Below are 14,901 nucleotides of genomic sequence, written 5' to 3' on the forward strand. Positions count from 1 at the left end.
AAGAAGCATCTAGGGAACTAGGGACTATTTTTTTCTGTAAGAACCCCATCTGTAAACGGCCTATGTTAAAGGTAAAAAGATGACGTAATCTTTTTACTTTTTAAACCTAATCTCTGTAGATTTCTATTCAAGATCCTAAGTTTAACTCTATTTACATGCGCAACATATTATTTAGAAATGAAAGGTTCTATAAACGATTGATGAAAAAATTGAATCAACTGAACTCACCAGTGATCTGCAACTCCAGGAAATACGTAAGCTAGATAGATCATAATTGCATGACTGCAAAACACTTCAAAAATGTGAACAAAGTTGAAAATTGATAAAATTCACATCAACTGCTTCATTGGATATAAGAACTTAACAAATTGCTAAAAGTAACAGTTCGATTATGTAGTACATTATGCTTGCTATATGCATATTTAAGATTCGAAAAGATACTAACAAATATACCATAATCCTTCTAAAACTCGTTTTTCAGCTGATGTTTAATTTCAACATTCAAAAATTTACACCAGTATCACGTTGTTTTCGGCAGCACTCAGTGAAAAATTTTCTACTTCCGGTCAAGGCCTCAAGTTTGTTCTTGACAACTATCAAAATCTACACAACATTTCTGAAAAGTAGATATAAACCAAAGATCATCCAAGTAGAGAGACTATTCAATGGACATAACATAATAAGTGAACACAGACACAGCATCTTCTCCTTGTGACATAATTAAAAGAAAATTCTCCAATGTTACTATATAATCAATAAAATAACATAGATATTTGTACCCAGTCGAAGTAAGGAACAGTGGCATGTATGTTTCATCTAGGAATGAGGCATGAGTACAACTTCTATCCTGCTTCCGCAAATTCAACTAAGCTATTGATGGTTTTGTTTACAAGCAGCGAGAAAAGAAAAGCAGTTTCAGGTAGACCACTACATAGAGAATACTAGAAATGACCTATTGCTCATGCCTAAGATAACTCAACAATTGTGCACTTGCTAAAAAGAAAATTAGGCACCATTAATCAGAAAAATTGATAATTAACAATGACCAGTTAGGGCTAACACTACAGACCTGGCTAATCATTAAGTTACTATACAAGAAAAACTCGGTTCGACCCTTAGACCCTCGACCCTCTTCCTTTTCCAGTTGATAACCGAACCAATTCTTAAAATGTTGTGCATGTGGCTCTATAGAGTGGACACAGGTCCTGGATCAAATGGGCCGATACCGGCGCTGATTTAATTCACTGTTTGGTTGTTAGGGACGCTGAATGGGCTGGGGATGCGGGGACAACGTCCCCTCGGTAGGGTACAAGGGTATTTCCAGTACGGGTCTTAAAATCTTATATGGGCCCAGGCTAGGGTTAGTATAAATAATATGTTGTAATCCTATTTTTCACTACTGAATAAAGAAATCTTCACTTCGCTCTCGTGGACGTAGGCACACCGTCGAACCACATAAATTATTGTGTTGATTTTTTTTTTCATCTCTTTAATATTGCGCATAAAATCCAACATAAAACAATGAGAAAAACAGGTCGTGGTAATTTTCTAATCTCTTATCATTTTTCATAATCGATTATTCCAACATGAACAACCAATATATATAATCCAATGAGCATGTGTAACTAAGCATACAATAATGGAATCTAAACCTCAATTGAAGATTCTCTTGAATGAAATCAAAGTAAAAGTCAAGGGTACCTCTCAAAAAGCTTGAACCTCCCATCAACTATTGCTGGAACTTTCTTCATGGGATTTATTTCTGCCACAAAATCATCAAAAAGAAACACAGAATAACATAAAAGATTAATTTTTTTAACTACGTGTAAGAAAAACTGGCAAATAAAATATGAAAAATTAAGCACCTTCAAATTCAGGAGTTCTATGCTGGCGTCTGGAGATGTCGATCTTCACCTCTTCAAATTCAATCCCATTTATTCTTAACACGACCCAAATCAAATTATTAGTTCATCGTAAATGAACGCAAAGACACCCCCACCCCAAAAAAATTTAAAAAAAATAAAAAAATCAAAATTCATCACAAATAATGGATTATTAAGAGAGAATTACTTGCAGAAGATAATTACTGCACGCGAAGGTTGAGACATCCGATCTGCATACACTTTTAGCGTCATTTTTCTCCCCCTTCTCTCTCACACACGCTGCTGGTGATCCCTTGGCGCTGGATGTAATTTGTGTGTTGTTTAACTCTACTCACCCTTAGGCCTTAGCTTGTTTATGGGAAAGACTTTTCGATTTGAACTATCGCTATTTGATTGGGAAGGTCTATCTCTTTTTATATGGTAACGTATGTCCTAATTTTTTAATTATTTTATCTTCTATTTTCTCTATTTTAAATATTTGAATATAAAATCATTCTATGATCTAATAAATAGGACTAATCTGCAATATACATATCATATTTTCTAAGTAAAATATCATATTCTTCAAATGGTAAATTTTTATTTTTTAATTGAAATATAATATTCTTTATTTTTTCTAACATTCTTTCTAATAAATTATCTAATCCTTCAATCGTATATCCTGACATTTATCAAAATAATCATCATACAATTGTCCGTGTGATTCTTTTAAGATCTTAAAAAGATTCATTCTAATTTTAGCAAAAGTTTAATAGTTTTACTTTAGGTTTGATCTAGACCTGTATTCTTAAAATCGAGTGACCTTTGAGCTCTGAATTTGTAAACTGCCTCCTTCAATGGCCTCCTGCCTTCACAAAATTGTTACTATTTCAATTTCTTGCTCTCACTGTATCAACTTTTAAAGAATAAAATTCTAGACTTGTGTTAAAGAAAAACTCTATTTTTGTTAAAATAAGAATGAAACTTTCTATTAGATCCTTCAAGAATTTATGGGAAAAAGATTTAGAAACTCGTATTAATATCAAAATATTGGAATTTTATTCCTATCAGATTTGATACAAGACTTCTATTTGGTACAAAAGGGATTTCCAGAAAAACTGGTTTTTCAAACTAGGAAATGGGTTGTTGCTTACAACTTGAGAATTCAAGATACGATGATATGATCTTCTTCTATGGTAATGTCTCTATTTATACAAGTTTTTGAGACTCTGTTACATCATTGATTACATCAGCAAAGACACTCTTGCCTCTCTATTTTCTTCCTTGGGCCTACATCTTCACGTGCTGGTTCAACTTTTCTATCCAAAGAGCATCCTTTTCTATTATTGTTCTTTATTTTCAATGTCTTCACATGTAGTATTATTGTCCTTCATACACCTTTGTCAAAAGGTGCTTTGTCTTCTTCTTTAATTTCTTCACATGCAGCTGGGGCACTTTCTTAGCTGGCAGGATTCTTTTATAGTGGTAGGACATCCTGAAAATTGATGTATATTAAATCTTGTAATATAATCTTTTAAAATTTCTGATTTTGCATATCCTCCATTGGATATCAACATCCAATTTTCCTATTGGCACAGGCACGAGAATTTTTTTTCAAACAAATTTTTGGCAATGTTGTAGATGGCTTTAATTCCAAATGCTCTTCTATGTCTGATCCATGATTTTGTCACTTTTGGGACTTTTCTATTATTCTCTGTAACATCAATTTGGAAATTGGTTGCAACATATCCAATTGAGATTATATGTTTAACTGGATAGTAAACAACTCCATCATATTTAAGACCAATTGAATAGAATTTTAAAAATATCTTCCTTCCCTTAGCAAATCTGGATACTTCCTTAATGAATATGTCATCAAACTTTGAAATTTCAATAAAATCTTTTTCTGGATAAATCAAATCCATGAATCCATAGTCTGTCATGATTTTTATAAATGAAGGGTCAACTCCTTCTATGGCTGTTATTTTGGGGTAAACATTATTTCCCGGAGAAATGAAATATGAATTACTTATTTTTATTTCATAAGCGATTTTGACTATTTCGGCATATTTTTTTTCGTTTGGATTCAAAGAGATTTTATCTTGATACTGATTGTTTTGGTATCTCTTTTATCTCCGTGTATCATAACTTTCTTGGTTGATGATACAGATATGAAATCTCCTTTATTATCAGTTGGTATGTTGTCACGTCTGAGTCTATTGCTGCTTCTAGCTATCTCTGTTCGGTATTGATTTGGAAAACTCATTTTTGAGCTTTTGGTATATCTGTTTCAAACAGTATATTTTTTAGTTGTGCTGCAGTAGCATCAACTTGATTTTTTAGTTCTATGACATATTTATGATGTTCAGTAGTGATATTCAACAATATTTTCATATTTGAGTTGAACATATCTGAGATCTGGGTTGCTCCAGAACTTATATCTTTAGATTCTTCTTTAAGAAAATTTGTCATTTTTTGTATATGTATAATAGATCGGTATAACTCCATGGTCTTGACTTTATCCATCAGTAAATTCTATATTTCTGTTGAGAAAATTTGCAAGAAAATTATTAACTCCTTTAATATGGACTATATCAAAATTATAAAATGCTAAATAAGTTTGCCATCTATGAAGCCTCTGTATTGTGGTTCCGAGGGTAACTTATTCCTGACTAATCCTGCAACTTGAGAATTATCAGTTTCAACAATAAATTTCTTGGATAATAAAAACAATGAGAACTTTTTTATTCCTCTAATAATTGCTAGTAATTCCTTTTCATGAGTAGTATAATTTATTTCTGCTCGGTTAAAGGTTCCACTCGAGTATCTACAAATTTCATTAAGATCTATTTTTAATATTGCTGCCCAATATTTATCTGAGACATCAGTATTAACAATCAAATTATCCTTTTCATCTGGTAATCTTAATTTTGGTAAATTTTTACATTCTTCTTTTAATTATTTAACTATTTCTGTATGTTCTTCATTCCATTGCTTAGTGTTTGTTTTCTAAGTAAAAGTTGGATTTTATATCTTTTCTTAGAAAGATTTTCAATAAATCTTTCTGCATAATTTAAACATCCTAAAAAATTTTGAATTTATTCTTTGGATTCTAATTTATCTGGGAAACTTTCAATCTTTTTGGATATATGAGTCTGTAATTTTATCTATTGATAATTCAAGAAAATCTATCTCTTGTTTTTCTATTATAGATTTCTTTTTAGATAGTACAATTCATTCTTTTCTACATTCGATAATAAATTGGATTAAATGATTTTTATGCTCTTCTTTACTATTAGAACATATTAATATATCATCAATATAAACTATTAGAAATTTATTAAACTTTTTAAATATATTATTCATCTTCCTTTGATATATTTGTGGTGCATTTTTCAAACCAAATGACATAACTAACCATTCATATTTTCCTTGAGGTGTGCTAAATGCAGTATATTGTATACTATTTTCTTCCATTTTTACTTGTCAAAATCTTGATTTACAATCAAATTTAGGATAATATTGTTTTCTTTTTGCAATATTTATTAGCACTTCTTTATTTGGTAGAAAGTAACCATAAAATTTAGTATATTTGTTTAATTCTTTATAATTTATAACCATTCTAACTTTTCCTCTAACTTGTTCAAAGTGTTTCATAACCATAAAAACTAGACTACTATGAGGTCCGTTACTAGGTCTAATAAGTTTTTGTTCTAATAATTCTTTTATCTAGTTTTCAAATTCTTGTGTATCTTCTATTGTATACATCATTGATCTTACTCTTATTATAACATTTTCTGTTAATTCTATTTTGACTTTTGGGTGATGTGGTTTCCAAAATAATAATGAATTAATGAATTTTCTCCATAAACATTTTCTAATTGTCTAATGATTTTTTCTATATTCATTTATATTCCTGTTTTTAGAACCTTTTTATATAATATTCTTTTATTTTTTATTTCATTATTAAGAATTGGTTTTTTCTCCCATTTATTACCACGCTGGGCTGATTGAACTCTATAGGGTTTAAATTCTCTAAGAATTTTTAATAAGTGTCCACAAGGTATTTGTAGCATTATCATATAATTATTTTGTTTATAATATTGAAATTGTTGTATGAAATCATTTTCTAATAATATGTCACATTCTAATTTATTATATTTATAAATTTTATTTATTGTTACTTGTTTACTTTCAAGAATTATATTAACTTTATCAGCACTATTAATTATTTAAGTACTTTTTCCTGTAACACTAGTTATTTTTATATTACTATTATTATTTCATGATTTTATTAAGAAACTTTTAAATATTGTCATATCACTTCCTGTATCTATTAAAGTACAAGTTGTTATATTTGTTTCTACAATAGTAATTTATATATACACAGCTAATGGAAAATTTATATAATTATTCATCTAATTCTTTTTACATAATGTAGTTTGTCCATTATGAACAATATATAATCCCTTTCTTTTTATACTATAATCTTCTAATCTGTTTAGAAAACTCATTCCTAAAAGTATATGAGGGTTTATATTCATACTTCTATCTATATAATATGGTACTAAAAGATCTATTCCTCCTATTTTTATTGGTACTTTAACTTCTAAATCTGTTATATGTATTTGTCCATCAAAATTTACATACTTATATGGTTCAGTTTTATGAATTATTAGTCTTTTGTTTCTAATCAAAGTTATATGACATTCACTAGCTCCTGTATCTATTAATATATTTGGTCTATTTATATTTTCTCTTCCATTATAATATTCTTCTTCTATTTTCATGTTTCCAGCATTCTTATACAGTTTTACTTTTTTAATTTTGTTGATTTCTTCTAACTGATTTTTATTAGGTATTTTAAAACTTTTTAATTAATTTTCTATCTTTAAATATTATGTTATTAAAACATTCTCCTCCATTTAATTCTGTTATTTCAGGTTTATTTTTTGTTATATTAAATTCATATTCTTTTGGAATTAAACTTATTTATTTATTTAGTTCTATTATTTTACTAATATCTTTACATTCTTTATGAACTTCAATATATGATTTATTGGAATAAATATTCCCATAATTAGAATTAGTAAATGTATATAAAGCTCTATATTCTATAGTCATAATTGATCTTCTGGTTGCATGATATCATCCCTATGAAATTTAAAATGTAATCCTAAAACTTTATTAAAATTTCTATTTTTTAATGATACACAATATTTTGGATAACATGTAAATATAATTTTTTGATATGCTAAATTTCCTTCTATTGTTCCTAAATGACTAATCTTTTAAGTTTATTATCCTTCCATCATGTAAAGTTATAGTTAATGGTGAATCTATTCATTCTCTAAAAAGTGATTTAAACATTATTTGTATTCCTGCTAAATAAACATATTAGATTTTTTTCACTCTGTTTTTTGCTAATATTTGTTAATAATTCATCAATTGTATTTTTTCTTAAAAAATTTAATTTATGTTGTCCATAAACTGTTTTTACATCTATGATTTTTTTTCTATTTTGTGATATTCATTTATTGATATTCTTTCTCTTTTCCAAATCTTATCAAAGACTTCCTATTTTCATATTTTTAAGTCTAACGTTAATTTTTGTAATTTTCTAAACTTGTTATTATCAAAAGTGACTTTTAATCCATTTCCTTCTATTTTTTCATATTCTTGTATATTTATGTTATTACTTTCTATTTCTTCAATTTCTCTATTCAGATCCTGATTCATCTTCATCTGTTTCACTTATATATACTTCTTAATCATAGTATTCTTCAATATCTGATATTTCACTTAATTCATCTTTTATTTCTAAGTATTATTTTTGTAATATTCTAACTTTCTTTTTATCACAATCAGGGTTTATATGGCTTATTTCTCCACAATTCCAACATTTATATTGATTTTTATTTTTCTTTTTATCTTTCTGTTAGTTATATGAGTTATTTTTCCTTTTGTAATATTTTCTTCTGGGTTTTATATATTTTTTATTAAAATTTCTTAATTTTCTAAACTCTTTACTTTTATATTTTCTTTTATTAATTTTTCTTTCAGGATTACATCCCCATTGCACAGGAGTTTCCATATTTTAGTTAATTTCCCTGATTTTTTTTATTAATTGTCTTTGTTGACATATATATGCAAGTCTTTTAAATAAGAATTTTATTCTTGAACCTAAAATTTTAGGGATTCCAGTTTATCTCTAACATATTTTTCAAATTCTATTTTAAAATACATTACCCATGAATCTGGTAACTTATTATAATACATGTCTTGGTATACTTTTTGATTTTCATTACCATAAAATTGAACATAATAGTAATTTTTAAATTCAAGAGTATATTCTTTAATTTTACACATATCACATAATGTTAAGTTTATTAATTTTATTATAACATTATCTTTTTTTCTTATTGATTCTTTTTCAGCATTTTTTATCCAATTTTCTCCTAGAAATTCATCTGAAATATATTCCACTAATTTTTCTATACCTTGTCTATCTGATTTGATTATTTCTATTTGTACATTTCTTTTTATTAATATTTTTGTATCTTTACTTATTTATTCTCACCAATTTCTAACACCTCCTTCAAAGAATACTATTAATAAATCTATTATTCTTTTAATATTTTCCCACGTGTCATCTTTGTTATATAAAAAGAATAATATCATTGAATCTGTCCAAGTTAATAATGCTTTTTTAGTTACATTTCTTTTTATTAATGTTTTTGTATCATTACTTATTCATTCTCACCAATTTCTAACACCTCCTTCAAAGAATACTATTAATAAATCTATTATTCTTTTAGTATTTTCCCACGTGTCATCTTTGTTATATAAAAAGAATAATATCATTGAATCTATCCAAGTTAATAATGTTTTTCAGTATCTATTTTGCAATATAAATCCAGTTTTGTTCCTCCATGATTAGTTGGTTTATCATAATTGTCATTTAATTCAAACTTATATTTATATTTATTTCCTTTAGGTGGTAGTTTATCTCTTACTTTATCATAGAATTGTCTATATGATTTATTATATATAGGTGCATAGCTTTCATCTGTATCACGTAATTCTTATTTAGAAGTTTCTGCTATATTAGGTCCTACTCCAGTATTCATTAAAATTTGGTATTCACTTATATCAGTTAAGGTTAATTGATCAAAATTTTATATTAGCAAATCTAATTTTTCATTCATCTTCTTTTTCTTCTACTTTTAATTTTCCTAATGATTTTTCCCTAGATTTTTCTTCCTCTTCTAGTATTTTTGGTAATATATTCTTTCTAAATTCATCATCCATACTTCATGTTTCTATTTATATATTTTCTTTTTCTATATATTTCTTTCCTATTCGAGTCATTTCTTTTTCTATAAGTTTTTTTGATCTATTTTCTTATCTTTATTTTTATTATTTTATTTTAATTCTCTAATCTCAATTTTTAATATATTTATATCATTTCTTATTTCTTTTACTTCATTTCTCAAATTTTGTACATCATTTATTAACAATTTTAATTTTTCCATATATTCACTTATTGACATCTTAATTTTTTCTTATTTCTAACTCATTTGTTAATTTACATCTTTTATCTTCTTTTTTATCTATTATTTTTTCAAATCTTCTTTCAACTATATCTGGATCTACGAATTTTTCTTTTACTATAGTAAAATGTTTGCTCTCAAGTCTTAGTCTTTCACATTTTAATTTTATTAATTGTCTATTATTTGGTATTCTCATTCCTTCTGGTATTAACATTGTATTTCTTATTTCTTCTTGTATTTTATCCATTTTAAAAGTAATTTATTCAATTTTTGATGTGTATTATCAATTGTACTCCTATTTTTCTTTATAATATAAATTATTTTCTTCATCTTCATATATATTAATAATTTTTTCATATGTATAAATATCTTTTATTTTTTCTATTATTAATTTTTTTAATGTTTGTTCCTTTATTTCTTTAGGGAGTTCTTTAATTATTGTTAAAGTCATTATTTTTAATCTATTATGAATAGGTTTGAAAAATATATAACTATATTTTTCTTCTCCTAAACATCAATAATTATCTATTTTTCTTATTTTAATTTTCATGATCTCTATGGCTCTGATACCAATTTATTGAGCTATTTAGAGCGAACAAAAATCAAATAAATCAAATAAAAATATTAATCAAATAAATCAAATAAAATCTATTGAATTTCAACCAAAATTTAATTTTAAGGACTAAAGTTGAAAGTTTCTATATTATGATACCTTGTTATGTAATATCCCAATGGAGGGCATTTTTGGTATGTAAATTGTCTAAGTATCATTTTGGAAAAGTAACCCTTTTGAAAAGGTTATTTCCATATATTTCCCATTGTTGATGTGTATTATCAATTGTACTCATATTTTTCTTTATAATATAAATTATTTTCTTCATCTTCATATATATTAATAAATTTTTCATATGTATAAATATCTATTATTTTTTCTATTATTAATTTTTCTAATATTTGTTCCTTTATTTCTTTAGGGAGTTCTTTAATTATTGTTAAAGTCATTATTTTTAATCTATTATGAATAGGTTTTAAAAATATATAACTACCTCTTTTTTCTTCTTAACACCAATAATTATCTATTTTTCTTATTTTAATTTCCATGATCTTTATGGCTCTGATACCAATTTATTGAGCTACTTAGAGCGAACAAAAATCAAATAAATTAAATAAAAATATTAATCAAATAAAATCTATTGAATTTCAACCAAAATTTAATTTTAAGGACTAAAGTTGAAAGTTTCTATATTATAATACCTTGTTATGTAATATCCCAATGGAGGGCATTTTTGGTATGTAAATTGTCTAAGTGTCATTTTGGAAAAGTAACCCTTTTGAAAATGTTATTTCCATATATTTCCCTTGTCTATGGTGGGACTGGAAGCAATAAAAATATAAGCATAGTTATTAAACCCGACCGATCATTGACCCGGTCAAGGCATCGGGTCTTGGGTTGCTGGTCGAACCGGTGGGTTAGTGGTTAAACCGGTGGGTCAATACTTAATAATTATAAAATATTTTTTAAAATATAAAGTTTTCCTTTTAGATGAAACAAAAAGAAAAAATTTTATCTATTATTAGTTATTTATTTATTATTTTGTTAAATACTCAATTCATGTTAATCAAAATAGTTACTATAATTTGTTAAAAATATTTTTAACAAACTATAAATGATTTACATATATATAATTATCGCAAATACATATCAATAAACACTTGATCTCTAGTGGTAAGGTGGTACTCATTTAAACTAGAGGTCTAAGGTTCAGGTCCTTTTGAGAACAAAAAATTTTTGGACAAGCTTTTAAATCTTGGTCAAACCAGTCAGTCGACCGAGTTAACATAAAAATCGCCGATTAACTCGATCAACTTGACGAGTAAACTCGATTTTTATCGAGTCAGTTGCATATTTATAAAAATATTCTACACGGCCCAATCAAGAGCCCGAGTTATGGGTTTTTTGGCCTGACCGGCCGATCCAGGCTGAGTTTGATAACTATGAATATAAGGAAGATGCTTGGGGGTACAGGGCAAGGGGCATAAGCCAGGGTTAAATCCGGGGGTGACGCCCTGACTTGAAGCCTGGGAATTGAGAGATGGATTGTGCTATGTGTACACAATGATGTACATAAAGTATTACATCCCCTCACATTTATAAGGTGTACCCATAAAATAATTCCTGAGAGATTTCCTAGCCATTTTTCTTGGACAACACCTGTTTGTCCAGGGGGTTAATGGGGGTGCGCCACATAAAAAACAAAATCCTAAATATAAAGGTTATTTAAATTGGAGTTGGCCAAACTTGTGAAGCTTCAATTTTGAGTTAATTGTTTCAATGATTACTAAATTTATGTTTATATATTTGATTGTTCACTAAAATTTAAGATGTTAAGTTTTGACAATTAAATGTATCCAAACGTTGGACGTTACTTGTTAGCACAACATTCATTTCAAAATCTTTAACGAAATTAGTAACATGACTAACGGAATGCATATATAGCCCGTCACACCTTTAAAAAATTGTCAATCCCACTAGAAATAATTGTGTATTTTGTTGCACATATGGCATCTCATCACACCATTAAATTTTAAAGCATCTTTCATTGCTCATGAAATTTTGGAAACGTTTTTAATTGCTCGTTGAAATTTGATGTGGTCAAGTCTTGGTCACTAAACTTATAAAAATGACATTGGCTTGTTATTCATTAAAAAATGTGTATTGCAAATTCCGGGTCCCCTCAAAAGTAATAAAGTGAACGAACGAGTCGGTTGTCGATCACACAAACGATTACTCAATTACACGGTAGTTAAATTTTATTTTAATATATTGTTGTAGAATTTTAAGCTATTTTCATTATTTGAAAAATTCAAATTTACAGTTTGTTTCATTGTTAAAATTAAATTTGGATTTCGATACGAAACACACAATAAATTTTGAGTGACCATTTCTAGTGGGATAAAAAAATGGACTCGTTTTTAACGAACAACATATTGATGTCATTTTTATAAATTTAATGGCCAAAATTCGATCATTTAAAATTTCAGTGCACAATCGAAGACGTTTTTTAAAGCTTAGTGAACAATTAAAGATATTTTCAAAGTTTAGTGAGCAATGAAAAATATGTTAGGTCTCACTAGATTTGTACCACTGCCATCACTACCAAATTTGTACCATAACAATCACATGGCCACTGAATTATCACCACCACCATAGGTAGGTTAGGGTCTCCCCCACCACCAAGTCGATAATAAAAAAAAATAAAAAAGAAAACGAAAAGGTAAACACAACCCAAAATGACAGAATATTTATGGTGTGTTTGAGTCCCTTTAATTTTGGAAAATGTATTATAGATTAGTAGATTGATGAAGGATGCATGATTAAAAAGAATGAAATTTTTTTATTTGTATGTAATATTATTTTAATGAAAAATATGTGATTAAAAATGAGTATTGTAGAAAAAATAATATAGTAAATGTAAAATAATGAGTGACAATCGGGGGCTCAACCACCGTCGTCTACCTCTTCGATAAAACCCACTCCACTAAACTTAACCATCGCTGCCTATTTGAACCACCACGAACCACTACTATTTGCCACCATTCACCAAGCACCACCAAGAAACAAGATAATACGCCATCACGTCGCCTATCTCCACCACCATCAACATGGTCAATGTCGAATCAGTGCCTATAAGAAGAATAATCCATCAATTCATTCATCTCTCCGAGGAGATCAGGTATATCTAGAATCCTGTCGCCAGTGGAAGCAAGCTAGTTCCCTATCGATAATTCACCTCATCAACCATATGAAGGAGTCGTTGGATTCGGTCAGCCTACTAGTTTTAGCAAGATCGATCACCACCACTATCGCACCACCATTCAGTCAAATCCTCACACACACCACAAAAATAACTTCAAAAATCAAAAAACAAAATTTTACATGGATTGAGCTAACTGATTTTTCCTAGATTCAAATTTGAGTTTAGGCCTGCAAATGAAATTCACTGTCGCCAGTGATAGTAAAAAGAGGTAGTGGTGAAGGGAAGGTGGAAGGAATGGGTACGGTGGTAGTGGTTTTGTGGTGGTCATTGCAATGTGGTGGTTTTGGGTGGCCGATTGTCTGTTGTGGTTGATTGTGTGTGTTGATCGATGGTGGGGGGAGAGAGAGAGAGAGAGAGAGAGGGAGAGAGAGGGACAGAGAGTGTATTTTTTTAATGCACGTGTTTGTATTAAAAAAAAAATTTGTTGAATTTAAAAGTACTTCAAATATAATTGGATTTTCAAATGTAAAGAAAGTAAATGGCATAATTTTTCTTATTTTTCAATTCGAATTGGGATTTTACAATTCACAATCGAATTATTTGTGTATAAATTTTGAATTATTTAGTTATTCTCATTAAATAATGAGAAGACTTATAAACCCGAGTATCTTAAGTTACGCAGTGGAGGGACGAGATAACACAATTTGACTTTGTCCTCTAGATTTTCTCCCATGTCAAGCTCTTGTTAACTCCTTTTTGTGAAATTTGTATTTACTAGCCAACGTGGTGCATTGTACGTTATTATGAAATACTTTATAAATATTGTAAAATTAATATTTGGATATAAGTAAATATTAATTAATTTAGAATTAATATCAGGTAATATATACATGACAATGAATGTTAAATCATTTATTAAATTGAAATAGAATGTTAATTAAATGAATGTTAATATTAATTAATTGAGAATTAATAATAAGAAATTATACATTAATGAAAGCATGCACGTGAAATGAATATGTCAGATGTACATGTATATTAATGGTAACCAAATGGTTAAATAAATTAAATACATATTGAAAACGAAAAGTAATGTATTTTTGAAATAATTGAATTATAACAGGGGTAAAATAGTCCAAAAAAATTATTCTCACATAATGTGATATTTTAATTATAGATTTATTATAAAGTATTTCCAATGTACAAAATAAAGAAAAGAAAGAATAATGTTATTTAATATCACTCGTGTTTAACATTATTCTAGATGACAATACCTGTATCATTGAATTATAAGTTTAATTAAATAAAAAGGATTTACGACTCATTTATTAAATCATGACATGTTGATATCCAAATTAATGTTCAATATCATTGATATTAGATAACATTATTTAAAAAATTAAAGTTATCGCTCCCAAACAGGCCCTCTATTTCCGTCTTCATTTTGCTTAAAGATTGTCGAATCTGAATTTAAGTGCATCGAAAGGGGAGACGTTGCACATGAAGGGCCATGTGACAGGGCACTCTTGTGATACTGCAGGAAAAGAAGAGGCCACATTAAACGAAGAGATAACAATGACCATTCCCCTCATTCGATATACATTGTACTACGTCGCACATCCCGAAGGGCAAGAAATACTACAACACTATATACTCCCGTTTGGACCTCATTAATTTTCATTTCATTATATTTCATTTTTCTCTCTTTTATTTTCAACTACACAATCT

At 27.9% G+C, this 14,901-nt stretch overlaps 1 protein-coding gene across 1 annotated transcript; it reads right to left on the bottom strand.

Moving 5' to 3' along the window:
* Positions 1-10: 10 nt before the first annotated feature.
* On the bottom strand, positions 11-2,279 carry LOC111387258 (glutathione S-transferase T1-like). The gene is made up of 4 exons (XM_023011801.1): positions 2,071-2,279; positions 1,866-1,939; positions 1,702-1,762; positions 11-282 (listed from the first exon to the last, which is right to left on the bottom strand). The coding sequence occupies exons 1-4, from the start codon at positions 2,133-2,135 to the stop codon at positions 225-227; spliced, it is 258 nt and encodes an 85-aa protein (XP_022867569.1). The 5' UTR covers positions 2,136-2,279; the 3' UTR covers positions 11-224.
* Between the last annotated feature and the right edge of the window lie 12,622 nt (positions 2,280-14,901).

The sequence above is a fragment of the Olea europaea genome, unplaced genomic scaffold (genome assembly GCF_002742605.1).
Source record: "Olea europaea var. sylvestris unplaced genomic scaffold, O_europaea_v1 scaffold3970, whole genome shotgun sequence".
Classification (NCBI taxonomy): domain Eukaryota; kingdom Viridiplantae; phylum Streptophyta; class Magnoliopsida; order Lamiales; family Oleaceae; genus Olea; species Olea europaea.